At 42.5% G+C, this 14,088-nt stretch overlaps 1 protein-coding gene across 1 annotated transcript in view; it reads right to left on the bottom strand.

Moving 5' to 3' along the window:
* Window positions 1-11,471, bottom strand: part of Ptar1 (protein prenyltransferase alpha subunit repeat containing 1) — a 39,166-nt gene extending 27,695 nt beyond the window's left edge. The window contains exons 1-2 of the mRNA XM_021210629.2: window positions 11,331-11,471; window positions 5,072-5,241 (exon numbers count right to left, since the gene is read on the bottom strand). Of these exons, the coding sequence (XP_021066288.1) occupies window positions 5,072-5,241; window positions 11,331-11,416 (256 nt within the window). The 5' untranslated portion in view covers window positions 11,417-11,471. The remainder of the gene's footprint in view (window positions 1-5,071; window positions 5,242-11,330) is intronic.
* Window positions 11,472-14,088: the final 2,617 nt, after the last annotated feature.

Below are 14,088 nucleotides of genomic sequence, written 5' to 3'. Positions count from 1 at the left end.
AAGGGAAGGGAAGGGAAGGGAAGGGAAGGGAAGGGAAGGGAAGGGAAGGGAAGGGGGGCAATCATGAACACATGGAGAGATGGGGGAGGGGAATGGGGAGAGGAGGGAGCTGGTGCAAGAAGACAGAACAAGAGCAAGAGAGAGAGGAGGGGCGAGCAGCCCCTTTTATAGTGAGTCAGGCACACCTGGCTGTTGCCAGGTAACTGTGGGGCAGAGCCTAGACTAAATGCCAACAAGGACAATGCCTGACATACAGTGAACCCTGAGTTCTGGATGTTACTTTTTATTACAAAGTTTGCAAACTCTTAGTTCCACAAGAGCTACTAAGAATGGCCGCCTAGGAGGAAGTCAAAGAGTCAAGCTTAGCAGTGGTTACTGCAGAGGGATACCTAACAACATCTAAGAGTCTTGGGATTCAGAATGCCAGAAGTCTTGACAGCCATCAGTAGTGTCTAGTAATTAAGAACAACCAGGGTTTACCGCTCCTCAAGAACTCATCTTTCCTAATTCTCAAGTCAGTTCTGAGGCAAATGGGGGTGGCATATAATGTAAGAAATAGGAACGGGCCAACCAAGACAATGGAAAAAAGAGATTAAGTAATTTAACCTCAGACCACAGGTCTATCTTCTAGCAAAGCAGATGCGAGCATACTTTTGGCAAATGCTTTGTTCTGTACAGGATGGATGAACCAAGTTCTAAACATAAACATGTGTAAGCAACAGTTGAATGTAATGATTTTACACTTTAAATTTCACCAGCTACAGACCATTTCTTCTACAGCCTTACACAGAAGACAAGAGCTACTGAAAGTCCTACATACTCTTGAAATCAAACAAATACAAAACACAGGCCAATAAATACATGCTTACTATACACATTCCACTGTGTGACTAACCCAGCATCACCTCGCAGGCAGAAAGTGAATGTGGGCAAATCATTCACAGGAAGTAACTAAATTATAGCTGCAACAAGAAAAGCACATTCAGATACTACAGATGTCAGAGGTTAAATCACTTCACTTGCTGCACTTTGATCTGGCACTAGTCCTGGTTTTACTACTATCTCTGACAGAGAATGGTTTCTATGCATCTAAAACTAAATAAATTCAAGATAATACACTAGTTAATCTCCTTCCAAAATACATTCAAGGACCATATAAAGGGCAGCTTAAGGTAAAGCTATTTATGACAGGACACAGACCCTGAACAGTGGATTAGGCTAAGAATTCTTGCTACTCATCTGAAAGGGTCACTCTGGCACTTAACAGTACTGAGTAAGAGAATGCTCCTCATTCTCAGTGACCCACAATCCAGCAGGGAAAGTATTTCAACAACAAACTATGATACATGATGTGAGTGACAGCTATGAAATCACCCATGTGAAGGACCCCCTAGAGCTCGTAAATGGCTTGTCCTGCAGTAGGCAGAAAACCTCTCAGGGATGAGGGGGAATCCAGCTGCTAATGCAGCAACCAGGCTGGTGATGGCAACACAAAGGGAGAGGCACACAGTGATGTCAGGATGCAGTAGTGCCGACTGTGGGTCAAATAGGAGTCAAAACAGCAGCAAAACAATGGTTAGCGGCAAGTGGCACTATTCCCAGAATCTAACTGGCATGAGGAGATTATAGTACACCAGAAGCTCTGCTCAGTTAAGAAAATAGTAGGTTACTGTTGCTATGTAGAAGCTTAAACACTCAGGCCAGCCAGTTTTTTTCAAGTAAGGACAGAAATTCAAATGTCTATCCTGATTTTAAATACTTATTCAACCAGTTAAGGGCAGTTTTTGAGACATAAGCCAAAATGAAATGGGTCTGTAGATAAATGTCAGACTAGGGGGCAAGAACCTGCAATCTCTAATGCCAAATAATGGGATGGAGACAACATTAACAATTAGGTTTTGAATAGATTGGTTAAAGGCCTTGAAATCCATCTAAAGAATTTCAATACTTCATTAGCTCTGTTCATTGGCTCTGAGAGAATAATAAAATAAGGTATCAACATAATAATGTAAAAATATATAGTATACTCATGCATGTACATATCACAATAAAAATCAGAGAAAGAGGCCATTAAGTTTGAGAAAGATTAGGACAGGCATGGAGAAACTTGAAGGAAGAACATTGGAGGGGATGACGGGAGGAAAAGGAAACAGGAAGTGATAGAATTATACTTTAAATTTAAAATAAAAATTGAGAGGAGGTAAAAAGATGTTGGAAAGTGTTATTTGGAGTAGTTGGTTAGTGCCATGAAGGATATAAATTACAGAAGAGTCTGCAATGGGATCGACCAGGTATGAGGTATTAGTATTTTCCCAGCTGAGAAATATAGGCCTAGTCAGAAAAAGAAATGAGGGAGAAAAGAAAAACGCAGAAGGTACACTTAAATATATTGAGTGCTTTGGACAGAGCTCTGCCCTTGTGGGTATTCATGCTGTTGTGCTGGCTAATTATATGTCAAGTTAACACAAGCTAGAGTCATTTGGAAAGAAGGAATTTCATTTGTAAAAAAAAAAAATGTTTCCATAATTTACCTGTGGGAAAGTCTGTAGTGAACTTTGCTAACTAGTACTAGTAACTAGGAAGGCCCGGTTCACTGTAGGCAGTGCCTGCCATCCCTGGGCAGGTGGTCCTGGGTGCCTAAGAAAGCAGGCAGAGTAAAGATCAAGCCTGTAAGTAGCACTCCTCCATGGCCTCTTCTTCAGCTCCCACCTCCAGGTTCCTGCTGTGAGTTCCTTTGAAGATGGACTGTGATGTGCAAGTGTAAGCAGAATTAACCTAACCTCCCCCAGCTGCTCTTGGTCATGGTGTTCATCCCAGTGACAGAGATCCTAGACAGCTGTTCCATTCTTTCTTGTCTTCTTTTTGTTTGTTGCTTGGTTGGGTGGTTGGTTTTGGTAGGCCAATCAGAATTATAATATCATTCTTCCACCAGACCAAACACAGCTATTACTATATCGGACTTTTAAATACCACTCCCTAATTAAACAAGAGATCTTTCAAATATCTTTAATATTTGATCATTAATGAGCATGAAAACTCAGGTGAAAAACATCTATTCTGATGATAAAAGTCACCAAGTTATAACTCTGTTGCAGGATTCTGGCCCAACCAAGTAGCTACTGAAACACTTACTAAAGTATCAGCTCTCTATCTTTGGCTTTACAAAGTACTTCTTACCAAAGCCGGGAGGAGGCTCAAAGAAAAGGCGTGCTTTTAAAACTTTCGAATGTATCTTTCTTTAGCAAGATTCAGCTTGTTCTAAGTGTTTTTAATTTATAACGTGGCACAAATTTTTTGTGTTAGCATTTCAGACAACAAGGCATAGCTTCACCTCTTTTACTAACAATGCAACATAAGCATGGCCTGAGTAGGCTGTGGCACTGCACTGAACGCTCCCTTCCTACACAAGCCTTAGGTTACCATATGATTCGCTCTTCTCCAGACGACCCAATATAAATCAAAACCAGCCTCCGCTGTCCTCCTGATAGTGTCCTGTGGAGCTATCAAGATGGAAATCTTGTGAATGAGATAGCAAAGTCTGCAGGATGATGCTTACAAGAACCTGAAATGCAAAGGAGGATTTGGATGGCCACAGGACACAGGTGGGTGAAGCTTAGGCATATGAATGGGCAAAGTCTAATGCTATCAGACAACTTAGACTTGATCTTCAAAACCTGTTTCTTCTGTATGAGACAGTTACTCTGCTCTATTAGTGTGCATTGGCTCAGTTACCCCAGGTTAAAACAACACAGCTTCATTTGGCAAAACATAACTTTATCGACTCCCATGGCTCTCTGAACTCCATGCTATGGTGACAGATTAAAGAAGGTCTAACAAAAGCCAAATGCCCTGACATTTGTCTGAAATGTGTGCCTAAACTCAGGTCATTCTGTAAACATCACGCCAGGTTTAGACAGCACTTGTGACTTAGAAACATGAGTCAGAGGATCAAGCAAATGAAACTCGTCATGAAGAAAATCGAAACCACTTCTCATGGAAAAAGTTGGGCTACTTCATGGTCCACAAAGGAAAAAGAGCTATTAATCTATTTTGATAGTCTTTTAAGGATAGTACTGAGAAAATTTCAGGGGAATCAGATGGGATACATCTGCAACATACCTTTCCCCCAAAAGAGGCTGCCTGGCTCTTAACTCAAAACTTCTTAGATAAAAGAAACAAGCAGTACGCATCTTGTATACCCCCAGTCCTCAGAGCAGCTGCTTAAGAGGAGCCCCCTTGTAATGACTACTGAACTGATAATTAAACTTGTTTACAAACAAGCTCTTATTCACAGTCATTCTGCAGGCACACTGGGCACTTCCACAGATGCTGCTTCCTCTTCTCTGGAAGAGGAAGGGCTTTACAAAAGGAGAGAGCACGTGGTCGGATGAACATGGCCCAGAAGTGACACCTGTGGTCATGTAGAATTTGTGCACTCAGAGGCTTGGTCTGAGGGAACTCTGGAAAAATTGGCCACATGTGGTACTGATTGGGGACATAAAGAGTTGTCACAGAACAATGGAAGAAGTAAAAGCCAACATTTTCTCTTTCTTAATTTTCACTCTTTCTTTTTGGCACATAAGACTCAGAAGGCCTGATCTCAACTGGGACTCAAAGCCCACAGAGGGGGTCACTACAAGGGAGCACTGGGCCCATCTCTAAATTGTTACTAAAAAAAAGTTCTGCTAGGTAAGGAGTCAGAATTCAGGTGCTTATAGGATCTAGAGAACTCTTTGATGATGCTCAAAGTTCCATTTATTTGTTTGTTTGTTTGCTTTTAAACTAAAGGATGCCATTCTTAAATAAAATCTTCCAAATGACCTTAGCATATTAATACATATAAAATCCCTGTGGCGACAGCAGGTGGCCTAGCTCCTGCCTGAGACACTTCCATTTTAATCACTGTGGTTACAAACAGGAACACTAATGATCAAGTCTAAGCTCCTCACTTGACAGAGAGGACAAACACCTGCTCAGGCAGTGCAGAGAAGAGCCAAAACTAGAGTCCAGGAATGCCAACCCCAAGCCAGGGCTCCTCCTAGAGGAAGAAGATTGGCCGGTGCATACTCACCATCTTTGTTTAGCCATTGCTTTCTCGTCCTGTACAAAAGGAGCTTGTTGTGGACATATGGTAATAAGAACTTGACACACCAGCTCTCCACACCAAGTTTGTTCTCAACCAGGACAATGGGACTCCGGTTATATCTTGCTTCGGGGCATGGGATCAGGCCAATTTCATCTCTAAACATGGAAGATAGAAAAAGGAATTGAAGATATTACTGCCTTTTAATTCTTTTTTCTAATTCCACTAAGCATTTTAAAAACCTCACATATTTAATTCTCTTAAGAACGGAACTAAGCTCATCTACATACTGCTTTACAGGCCAGCCAGGATTACACAGTGAGACCCTGTCTCAAACAAACATGAATAACCTAAAATTAGCACAACCAAAAGAAAAAAACACCCCCAGGTTTACTCACTCAGGAGACTGCTCTTTGAGATCTAATAACTACTTGCAACACTTTAAGGAACCCCAGGAGCTAAAAACATAAATGCTACATTAGCAAGAATAAAAGAATCCCAGCTTCCAGACACACTGTTTGGTGGTAGGTTTTTTTGTTTTTTTTTTTTAATTTAAATTTACAATGTTTAAAACAAGTTTTGCTCACTGTAATGGCTATTCCTGGTTGTCAACTTGACTATATCTGGAATGAACTACAATCCAGAATTGGAGGGCTCACCTGTGATCAAGATCTTGAGGCTGGAAGATACAAGTTTTTGACCTGGATCTTGGCAAAGAGATCTTGAAGCATATTGGCTAGGAAAAGCCCAGGCAAGGTAGTACATGCCTTTAATCCCAGGAGACTAAGGCAAGGGGATCTCTGAGTTCAAGGTCAGCCTGGGACAAAACAGATGCAGGCATGGTGGTGCACACCTTTAATTTGAGCTACCCCTTCTGCTGGAGACCTACATAAGGACATTGGCAGAAGGAAGGTTTGCTCTTCTTTGATGCTGGCATATACAATCATTCTACAGAAGACCAGCTGAAACAACTAGCCTTGTGAGACTGAACAACTACTAGATTCTTAGACTTCCAATTGACAGATGACCATTGTTAGGGAGTCAACTACAGACTGTAAACCATCATAATAAATTTCCTCAATACAGAAAGATATTACATATGTTCTGTGACTCTAGTAACCCTGACTAATTCACTCACTACAGTTGTACTAGATATAAAATATTTAAGTGCTAATTTGGTACCTAAATTATAGGACAAGCTGCAGAATTAAAAAACAAACAAAAAACAAACAAAAACCCAAACAACAACAACAACAACAACAACTAAAAACCCCACACTCCTGTGACTGGCTACCCTTCCAAGAAACATTGGACAGCTTGTGTTCAATAAGTGCATCCGAATGATGGTCATCCTTGCTCCTCAGTGACATTCACCCAGCTTCCAAAGGTTTCTCTAAGAGAATATTATTACCTCTGCTCTTTGTAATGCACTGTACTGCATGGGCCATCTAGCATGCACCTTTAGCTTTGACAGGCTTTTCCCATCTGTAAGAGGGTAGAACTGTATTCTATCTCCAGTAAAGGAAATGGGTTAGAGTGCATGCAGCTTTCCAGGTAAAAAGAATGAGTCATAGGAATGTAAATTTTTGAAGAACTAAAGAAAAAGAAAACATCACAAATGAAAAGAGATGCATGGTGGTATAGAGACAGAAGCTCTTGATAAGAGTCCCTGGACTAATTAATCTCCTTTTACCACTACTGGCCAGTGTGATATGCTAAGTCCTATACTACTAGATTGCTCCTCAGAAATACAGAAATGGTATCTTCCCTGTTAGGAAAACCAAAGGTGAAGAATGTGGCAAACTATGAAGTGCTAGGCAAGGATAAGTGTTCTCAGTTCACTTAACAGCATGAGGTCAGTGTCAAGTTTCTTGTTCAGGAGACAATAGATAGCTGAAGTAAAGAATGTCAATCCTTTGTCAAGTTATTTTGCCCTAAGAAAACGGTATTTTGTTACTTAAAAAAAAATAAATAAATAACAGCATCTTTTTTAGGAAGCTATGTTGTCTTTAAGCTCCCAAATAACAGAATGTTTCAATTTAGATTTCTGTATCTATTTCTTTAGATCACTGTCTAATTTGTTCAGGCAATTTTGGATCCCAAAATCATTTACAAATGAAAAAAGCTCATTCTTCTTGAGTCACCTTTTCTCAGATCAAGTCCACTGCACTTCAGGGAAAATACAAACTAAAAGCCCGTTTCTACTGTTACTAACATTTGGTATACACCTTTTTGCCATCCTTAAGGATTTTTACAGAATGTGAGATCACATTGGGCATAAGCTTTGGACAATACTCAACATGAATTCTGTAAAGTGTCACAACAGAACACAAGACAGCCCAGGTTCAGGAAACTGTATAAATATCAAATAGCTATTTTTGTCTTGTAAGGTCTAATTCTTTCTAGAATGACCAAAAAGGAGACAGTAAAATATCAATAGGAACTGATGCTTGCATATTAATCATTAAACCCCTAACTGGTAGTGAAGATATTTCAGAGACCTAGTAGGTCTCCTCATTAATTTTAAAGATAAATAACTTTATATACTACTGAAACTATATTACTGACATTATTTAGCAAAAACCAGAAATTGCTGTTTATTGTATGCCACAGTCTGTGTTTACTCTGAGCAATAATCTACAGTAAAAATCTTCACCCCATTTTACAGATAAGAGAGTCTTACTTAAGTACACTGGACTACAAATAAAACAAGAAGATTCAAATCTAGGACTCAAATTCTAAACAAAAACTTTAAAAACTATACTATCATTTAAATGAGTAAACTACATGTGTAAGACCACTATATTCTTCTTAGTTTCATGTTCATCAATCTGCAGACAACTTTAAACGATGTTTCATTATTACGCCCTTACTTAGCAGCCCTCCTACAGATTACAAGTGTCTCATTTCAAATGCTAGCTTCCCTGAAAGAACTATCTTGACCTTGTAAGTCAAATAGTCCCCTGGGTATCACTATTCATGATGTCTTTCTTACCTCTCTGCCTACTTTCACAAGTTACATGTTGGTCGGTTTGAAGTTGCATTAAGGATAGTGCCCTTTGCTCAACTATGTGGTACTCAACATGCTCAGCTCCTGGTAGGACTATCCCTAGACGAGCATTTTGCCTGTCAAATGTGTTTTTTTGCTATACACATGAACGCAACGATTAGGCCAGAGTGTCAAGAACTTCTATAACCTGCTCCTGTGTTCATATTAAATGCTGCCTCCCATGGGATACACCCAGCCTCCCTTCTCTTCCAATAGACAGGTAACAGATCTTCACTAGGAACTACATTGTACGGTTAATTTACTGTTCATGCAGGTTAAGTCTTAGGTCTTCACTAAATCCACACCAGACAACACAGTACTTACTTCTCATATGATTATGCTTAGAAATCAAAAGTTCAGTTCTCATTCACATTAAGAACATTCCAAGTGTCCAATAGCTACATATGGCTAGTACAGCAGATGCACGATTTAACCACACCAGAAATTTGGCTTCCGTACAAACTATATTTTGTACTTCTTGTCTCACATAGTGAATATGCACCTCAAATCAATGTAGACATTTGTGATGGTTTGTATATGTTTGGTCCAGGGGGTGGCACTATTAGGAGGTGTGGCCTTGGAGTAGGTGTGTCACTGTGGCCTGGAAGCCAGTCTTCTAGCAGCATTCAGATGAAGATGTAGAACTCTCAGCTCCTCCTGTACCATGTCTGCCTGGATGCTGCCATGCTCCCACTTTGATGATAATGGACTGAACCTCTGAACCTGTAAGCCAGCCCCAATTAAATGTTGGTTTTTATAATAAGAGTTGCCTTGGTCACAGTGTCTGTTCATAGTAGCAAAGCCCTAACTAAAACAATACTCAATTGAAAAAAATTTTTTTTTCAGGATAAGAGACTATTAACATGATGACCTAATTAGGTTGTACAGCACAATCTATATAAATACTCCTGGGTCAAGCCACTAGTTGTAGAGAACACAAAAGGATTCTCAGTTACCCAAGTGAACAATATTTATGTTATGTTTTCCACTTTGCAAAGTGTTCTGGCAAGGAGTGGGGGGACCTAGGCTAACTGGTGCTCTGAATTCTCATTGGCCTTTCAAGATCAAGACAGCCTTGAGCCTCGGGGAAATCAGTCATACCTGACAGAAACATCATTCCTATCTCACTGAGCCCTTCGCTGCTTCAGGTAGACATTTCTACAGAAACAAAGTTAATATATTCAAGAGAGTAGATGTTAACAAATAAATTGGCAACCTATCTTAACTTGGAGAAAACAGGAAACAAAGGTAATAATGAAAAACTTCTATAATGCTGTTATTAGATAATAACTTTAAAGATAGATAATACCTGTTTTTTAAAACTAGAAATACAGCCTTCTTGAGTCTAAAAAGGCTAGATTAAGCAAAGACATATTGACACTTCTAAAAAGTCCAACATATACATTTTAAAAGATGGATAGAAGATACTCCTCCTGTATGGAATGTGTACTAAAATACAGCTGCTGACAAATACTAAACAATGAATTGAGCGATTTAAATGTTTACAGCTTATGAAATTTAGTTCAAGTGCCCAACTTCTCTCAAGCCTTCATTTCTTTCAAACCTTTATAATTCAAATGACCCAAATACTTACAAATAGTCATAAGTTATATGTTGACAGAGTATATATTAGTGAGATCGCAGAATAAAATTATGATGAAGAGAGAGGCATTGAAGCCCTTTTTAAGAGTTTTTGGTGATCCAGAAAAACAGAGACCTGATCTACATTCCACTGGGTCAACCTGCAGAACTAATTAATCTTAATTTCGCCAAATACAGTATTTTTAGTCTACCTCAAAGATGAGAAACTGGAGTGGTCACTATATTAAATGTCTAACCTTTGTTACAATGTTTCAGAAAAAAACACTAATGATAAAAAATGAACCTTTTCACTTGCCCAGCTTCCCCCCCCCCCAAAGGATGTGTCTCTTACTTGCACTGCAGCTGGAATTCTCAAAAAGGGCCTCAGAGACAGACACACAAGACATCAAAGCATTCCTTAAAAGGCCCAGCAGCCACTATGGCTACTGCCAGGAAATCACTCCAAACACTCATTCTGAAAAATGTCAGCAGTCAAAGAGGAAAGGAGGGGAGCTTAGGGGCTGTCGGAGCTGGCAGGTATGGTTAGAGGCCAGTAGTCTTTTGTCTTGAAGGAAGTACAGTTTTAAGTCCTTAATTGACACAAGAGAGCAGGCCATCTGACGACTTCTAAATTCTTTTCTGAGAATCATATTGGAGGAAAAGAACACTTTGTTAAAATGTTTGGCCTTTCATTTAGTCGGAAAAGCTAAGGAGGCTAGAATGCTTAAAAATAATTCATGTGTTTTAGTGTAAAAAATTAAAATATTAAAAATAAACTGTATAACCAATGAGAAAATAATACAAAACCGGACTTCATGTTTGTTTACCCTGGGGAGGGGGAGAAGAAATGGGCAACATTCTGTCTTCTTATTCTTTTGTATACTGGTGTAGATAACTCTTTAATAGCTTCCTTTCCATTCGTTAAAGGGAGAGTATCAGGGAAAAAAAAAAAAGAATCTTGAGAGTATCTTCCTAGAGAGTAACAAATAAAATAGAAAGGGAGAAGGAAGAGATAATATATGTGTCAGTTCAGGAGTGAACTTTTAGAAGGCAACAATGCTAGGTAAGAATGCCTTAAGATGTAACTTCGGACGCGCTACTGATAAAAAAGTATCCAGTTTGCAACAGCTTTATGAGATCCACCCAGGTCACCTTCAAAAATTGTTACATCTGACTCGGTTTGCAATTTTGTGACAAGCGAGTCGAAAAGTCAAAGGCAGCTTCCAATCACCTTTGGTTAACCCGAAAGGAGGCTGTAGGGAGTCTGATGGGGTGGATAACCCTCTACAGCCTCCAAGACACAGCGACCCACAGAACAGTGGCCCGCGGGGCAAGCGCATCCCGGCGGAGAGCGGCCGGGAGAAGAGTTGTCACAACTCCCCGGACGCGCCGGGCAGGGCAGAAAACTCCACGCTCGGACGTGGTTCTCGGAGGTCGCTCCCCCAGCACTGCCCCGCCACGCGTCTTGGTAACGGCCAGCTGGCTCGGCGCGACAGTCCCAGCCGCGCTCCGCCTGTCGGAAGCGCGCGTGGGCCCCGAGCGACCGCGGCGAGTGGACTAGAGCGCGGCCCCGACCCGCCCCCCGACGACCCCGTCGGCGCAGGGAGCGCCACTCACATGTGCGGGTTCCTTCGGAAGGCGTTGGTGATGTCCTTCACCACCCTCTGCACCAGCACCGCCACCTCCTCGTTCGACTCGGCCATGTTGGCGGCCGCCTCGATCGGGCGCGCCTCCGGGAGAGCCCAAGCCGCCGGCGGGAGTTCCGCGGGGGCGCGCGCGCGCGCGCGCTGGCTCAGGCGCGTTCTCGCCGAGGCCGCCGAGCACTTCCGGGTCAGGGAGGGCCGCAGCACGGCTGGCTGGGGCGGGCTCTTTGAGCTCCGTGGCTTTGGGTGGAATTTGGGTTCGCTAGGCGTGGAGGAAGGAGGGTTCCCCCGCACTTCGCCGAGCAGCCGTGTCCCAGGGTGGCCTTTACCCAGGGACCTCCGGATGGCTGCACCGGGCGCGCTTCACCGGCCCACCCCGGGAGGAGGCCGCCTGCTGACCTCCTTTTGCACTCCTGTGCTACTTTGTGCATGAAATTTAAAGTAGCTCTTTTAGTTCGATCTTGTTGTAAGCAAAGGAAAGAGTACAGGAGAACAACCCTTCAGATCTCGGGGAAAAGGTTTAAAAAAAAAGTAACCCACTTTTGATACGTTTGGTGATCACTGCGTTAATTTGGAGTTTAAAATAAAATAAAGGCTTTGACAATTTATTCCTGACCTCTGTTGCCTCACAAATTATAAGATTGCTCTGTTCCATTTGGATTTTAAAGTGCTGTAATTAAATTTTTTATTTTTATATATCAGGTTCATTTGTCCCTTCTAAGTACAAAGTTCTGACTTCCTCTAACTGGTCTCCTCCTCCTCCTCCTCCTCCTCCTCCTCCTCTGATGCTTGAAGTCTGTATCTTTTTAATTTTTGGTTTTTGGCCCTGATCTTGGGAGGTGAGAACAGGACGTGACATTCAAGGTCATCTTTGACTGGGCTATTTGAAACTTGGATCTCTAAAAAGCAAACTATGGTTGGTCCTGGTCCTGGTGAAGAAGCAGGAGAAAGTCTACAAACGTGTAGAAAGCAAGACAGACCTGATTAAGACACTGTAAAATCTCAAGACTCTGACAAGCTCTGGGATGAAGCAGTGAAACAAACCAGGTGTGTTACATCCCTAGACCAAGAGCAAGTTTAAGAGACCTGTCGAAAAGTGATCCCAGGGGCTGGAGAGATGGCTTAGCAATGAAGTACACTTGTTTTTAGCACCCACAGCCACCTGTAACTCCAACTCCAGATGATCCAACATCCTCTCTGGCTTCTGTGGGAACACACACACACACACACACACACACACACACATCTTTTACATTTTTTAAGAAAAATAATATGCTACTGGAGGTTCCTCAGAAAATTGGAAATAGATCTACCTGAAGACCCAGCTATACCACTCTTGGGCATATACCCAAAAGATGCCCCACCATGCCTCAGGGGCACATGCTCCACTGTGTTCACAGCAGCCTTATTTGTGATAGCCAGAAGCTGGAAACAACCCAGATGTCCCACAATGGAAGAATGGATACAGAAAATGTGGTTCAATTACACAATGGAGTACTACTCAGCTATTAAGAACAAGGACATTATGAGGTTTGCAGGCAAATGGATGGAGCTAGAAAATATCATTCTGAGTGAGGGAACTCGGGCCCAAAAGGATGTGCATGGTATGTACTCACTAATAAGTGGTTATTAGCCCCCCCAAAAGTACAGAATACCCAGGATACAATCTACAGAACTCAAGAAGGTTAACAAGTCAAAGGGCCCAAGTGAGGATACTTTAATCCCACTTGGGAGGGAGAAGAAAGCAATCACGGGGTGGGGGGCTTGGGGGAGTGGCAGAGGGAGGGAGGAACCTGGGTGGGAAATGGGGCAGGGAGGGGAAAGGGGGAACATGATCAGGTATTGGGGGTGGGGACAGAACTGAAGCCCTGAGACCAAGCCAAAAGAATGGAAACAGGCAACCTTGGGAGGTAAGGGGGGGACCCTCGAGAATGTACCAGAGACCTGGGAGGTAAGAGACTCTCAGGACTCAAAGGGAGGGACCTTAGATGAAATGCCCTATGATGGGGAGAGGGAACTTATAGAGCCTACCTCCAGCAGAAAGAAAGGGCATCAAGTGAGGGATGGGGTTGCCATCCCACAATCAAAATCTCTGACTCAGAATTGTTCCTGTCTGAAAGAACTGCAGGGACAAAAATGGAGAAGAGCCTGAGGGACAGGAGGTCCAGTGACAGGTCCAAAATGGGAGTCAGTTCAAGGGGAGGCTCCAAGGCCTGACACTATTACTGGTGCTATGGTGTGCTTATAAACAAGAGCCTAGCATGGCCTTCCGAGAGGCCACCCAAGCAGCTGAAAGAGTCAGATGCAGATACTTATACTCAACCAATGGACAGAAGCCAGGGACCCCAGTAGTTGAATTTGGAAAAAGCTGGAAGAAACTGAGGAGGAGGGCAACCCCATAGGAAGACCAGCAGTCTCAACTAACCTGGACCCCTGAGATCTCTGACACTGAGCCACCAACCAGGCAGCATTCACCAGCTGGGCCAAGGCCCTGGACACATAAACAGCAGAGAACTGCCTGGTCTGGCCTCTGAGAGAAGATGCAATTAACCCTCGGGAGACTTGAGGACCCAGGGAGTGGTGAGGTCTGGTGGCCTGGGGGTGGGAGATAGGAACTTCCTCCTGGAGATGGAGGCGGGGGGGGGGAGCATGGGATGGGAAACAGATAGAGGGCAGACCAGGAGGGGTGTAAAAAAAAAGACAAAAGCCCCTTCCTCTGGTCAGTGCCAGCG

This window comes from Mus pahari, chromosome 1, assembly GCF_900095145.1.
Source record: "Mus pahari chromosome 1, PAHARI_EIJ_v1.1, whole genome shotgun sequence".
Classification (NCBI taxonomy): Eukaryota; Metazoa; Chordata; class Mammalia; order Rodentia; family Muridae; genus Mus; species Mus pahari.
Note: the sequence above shows the minus strand (reverse complement) of the source record. Positions and strands in the feature narration are given on the sequence as shown.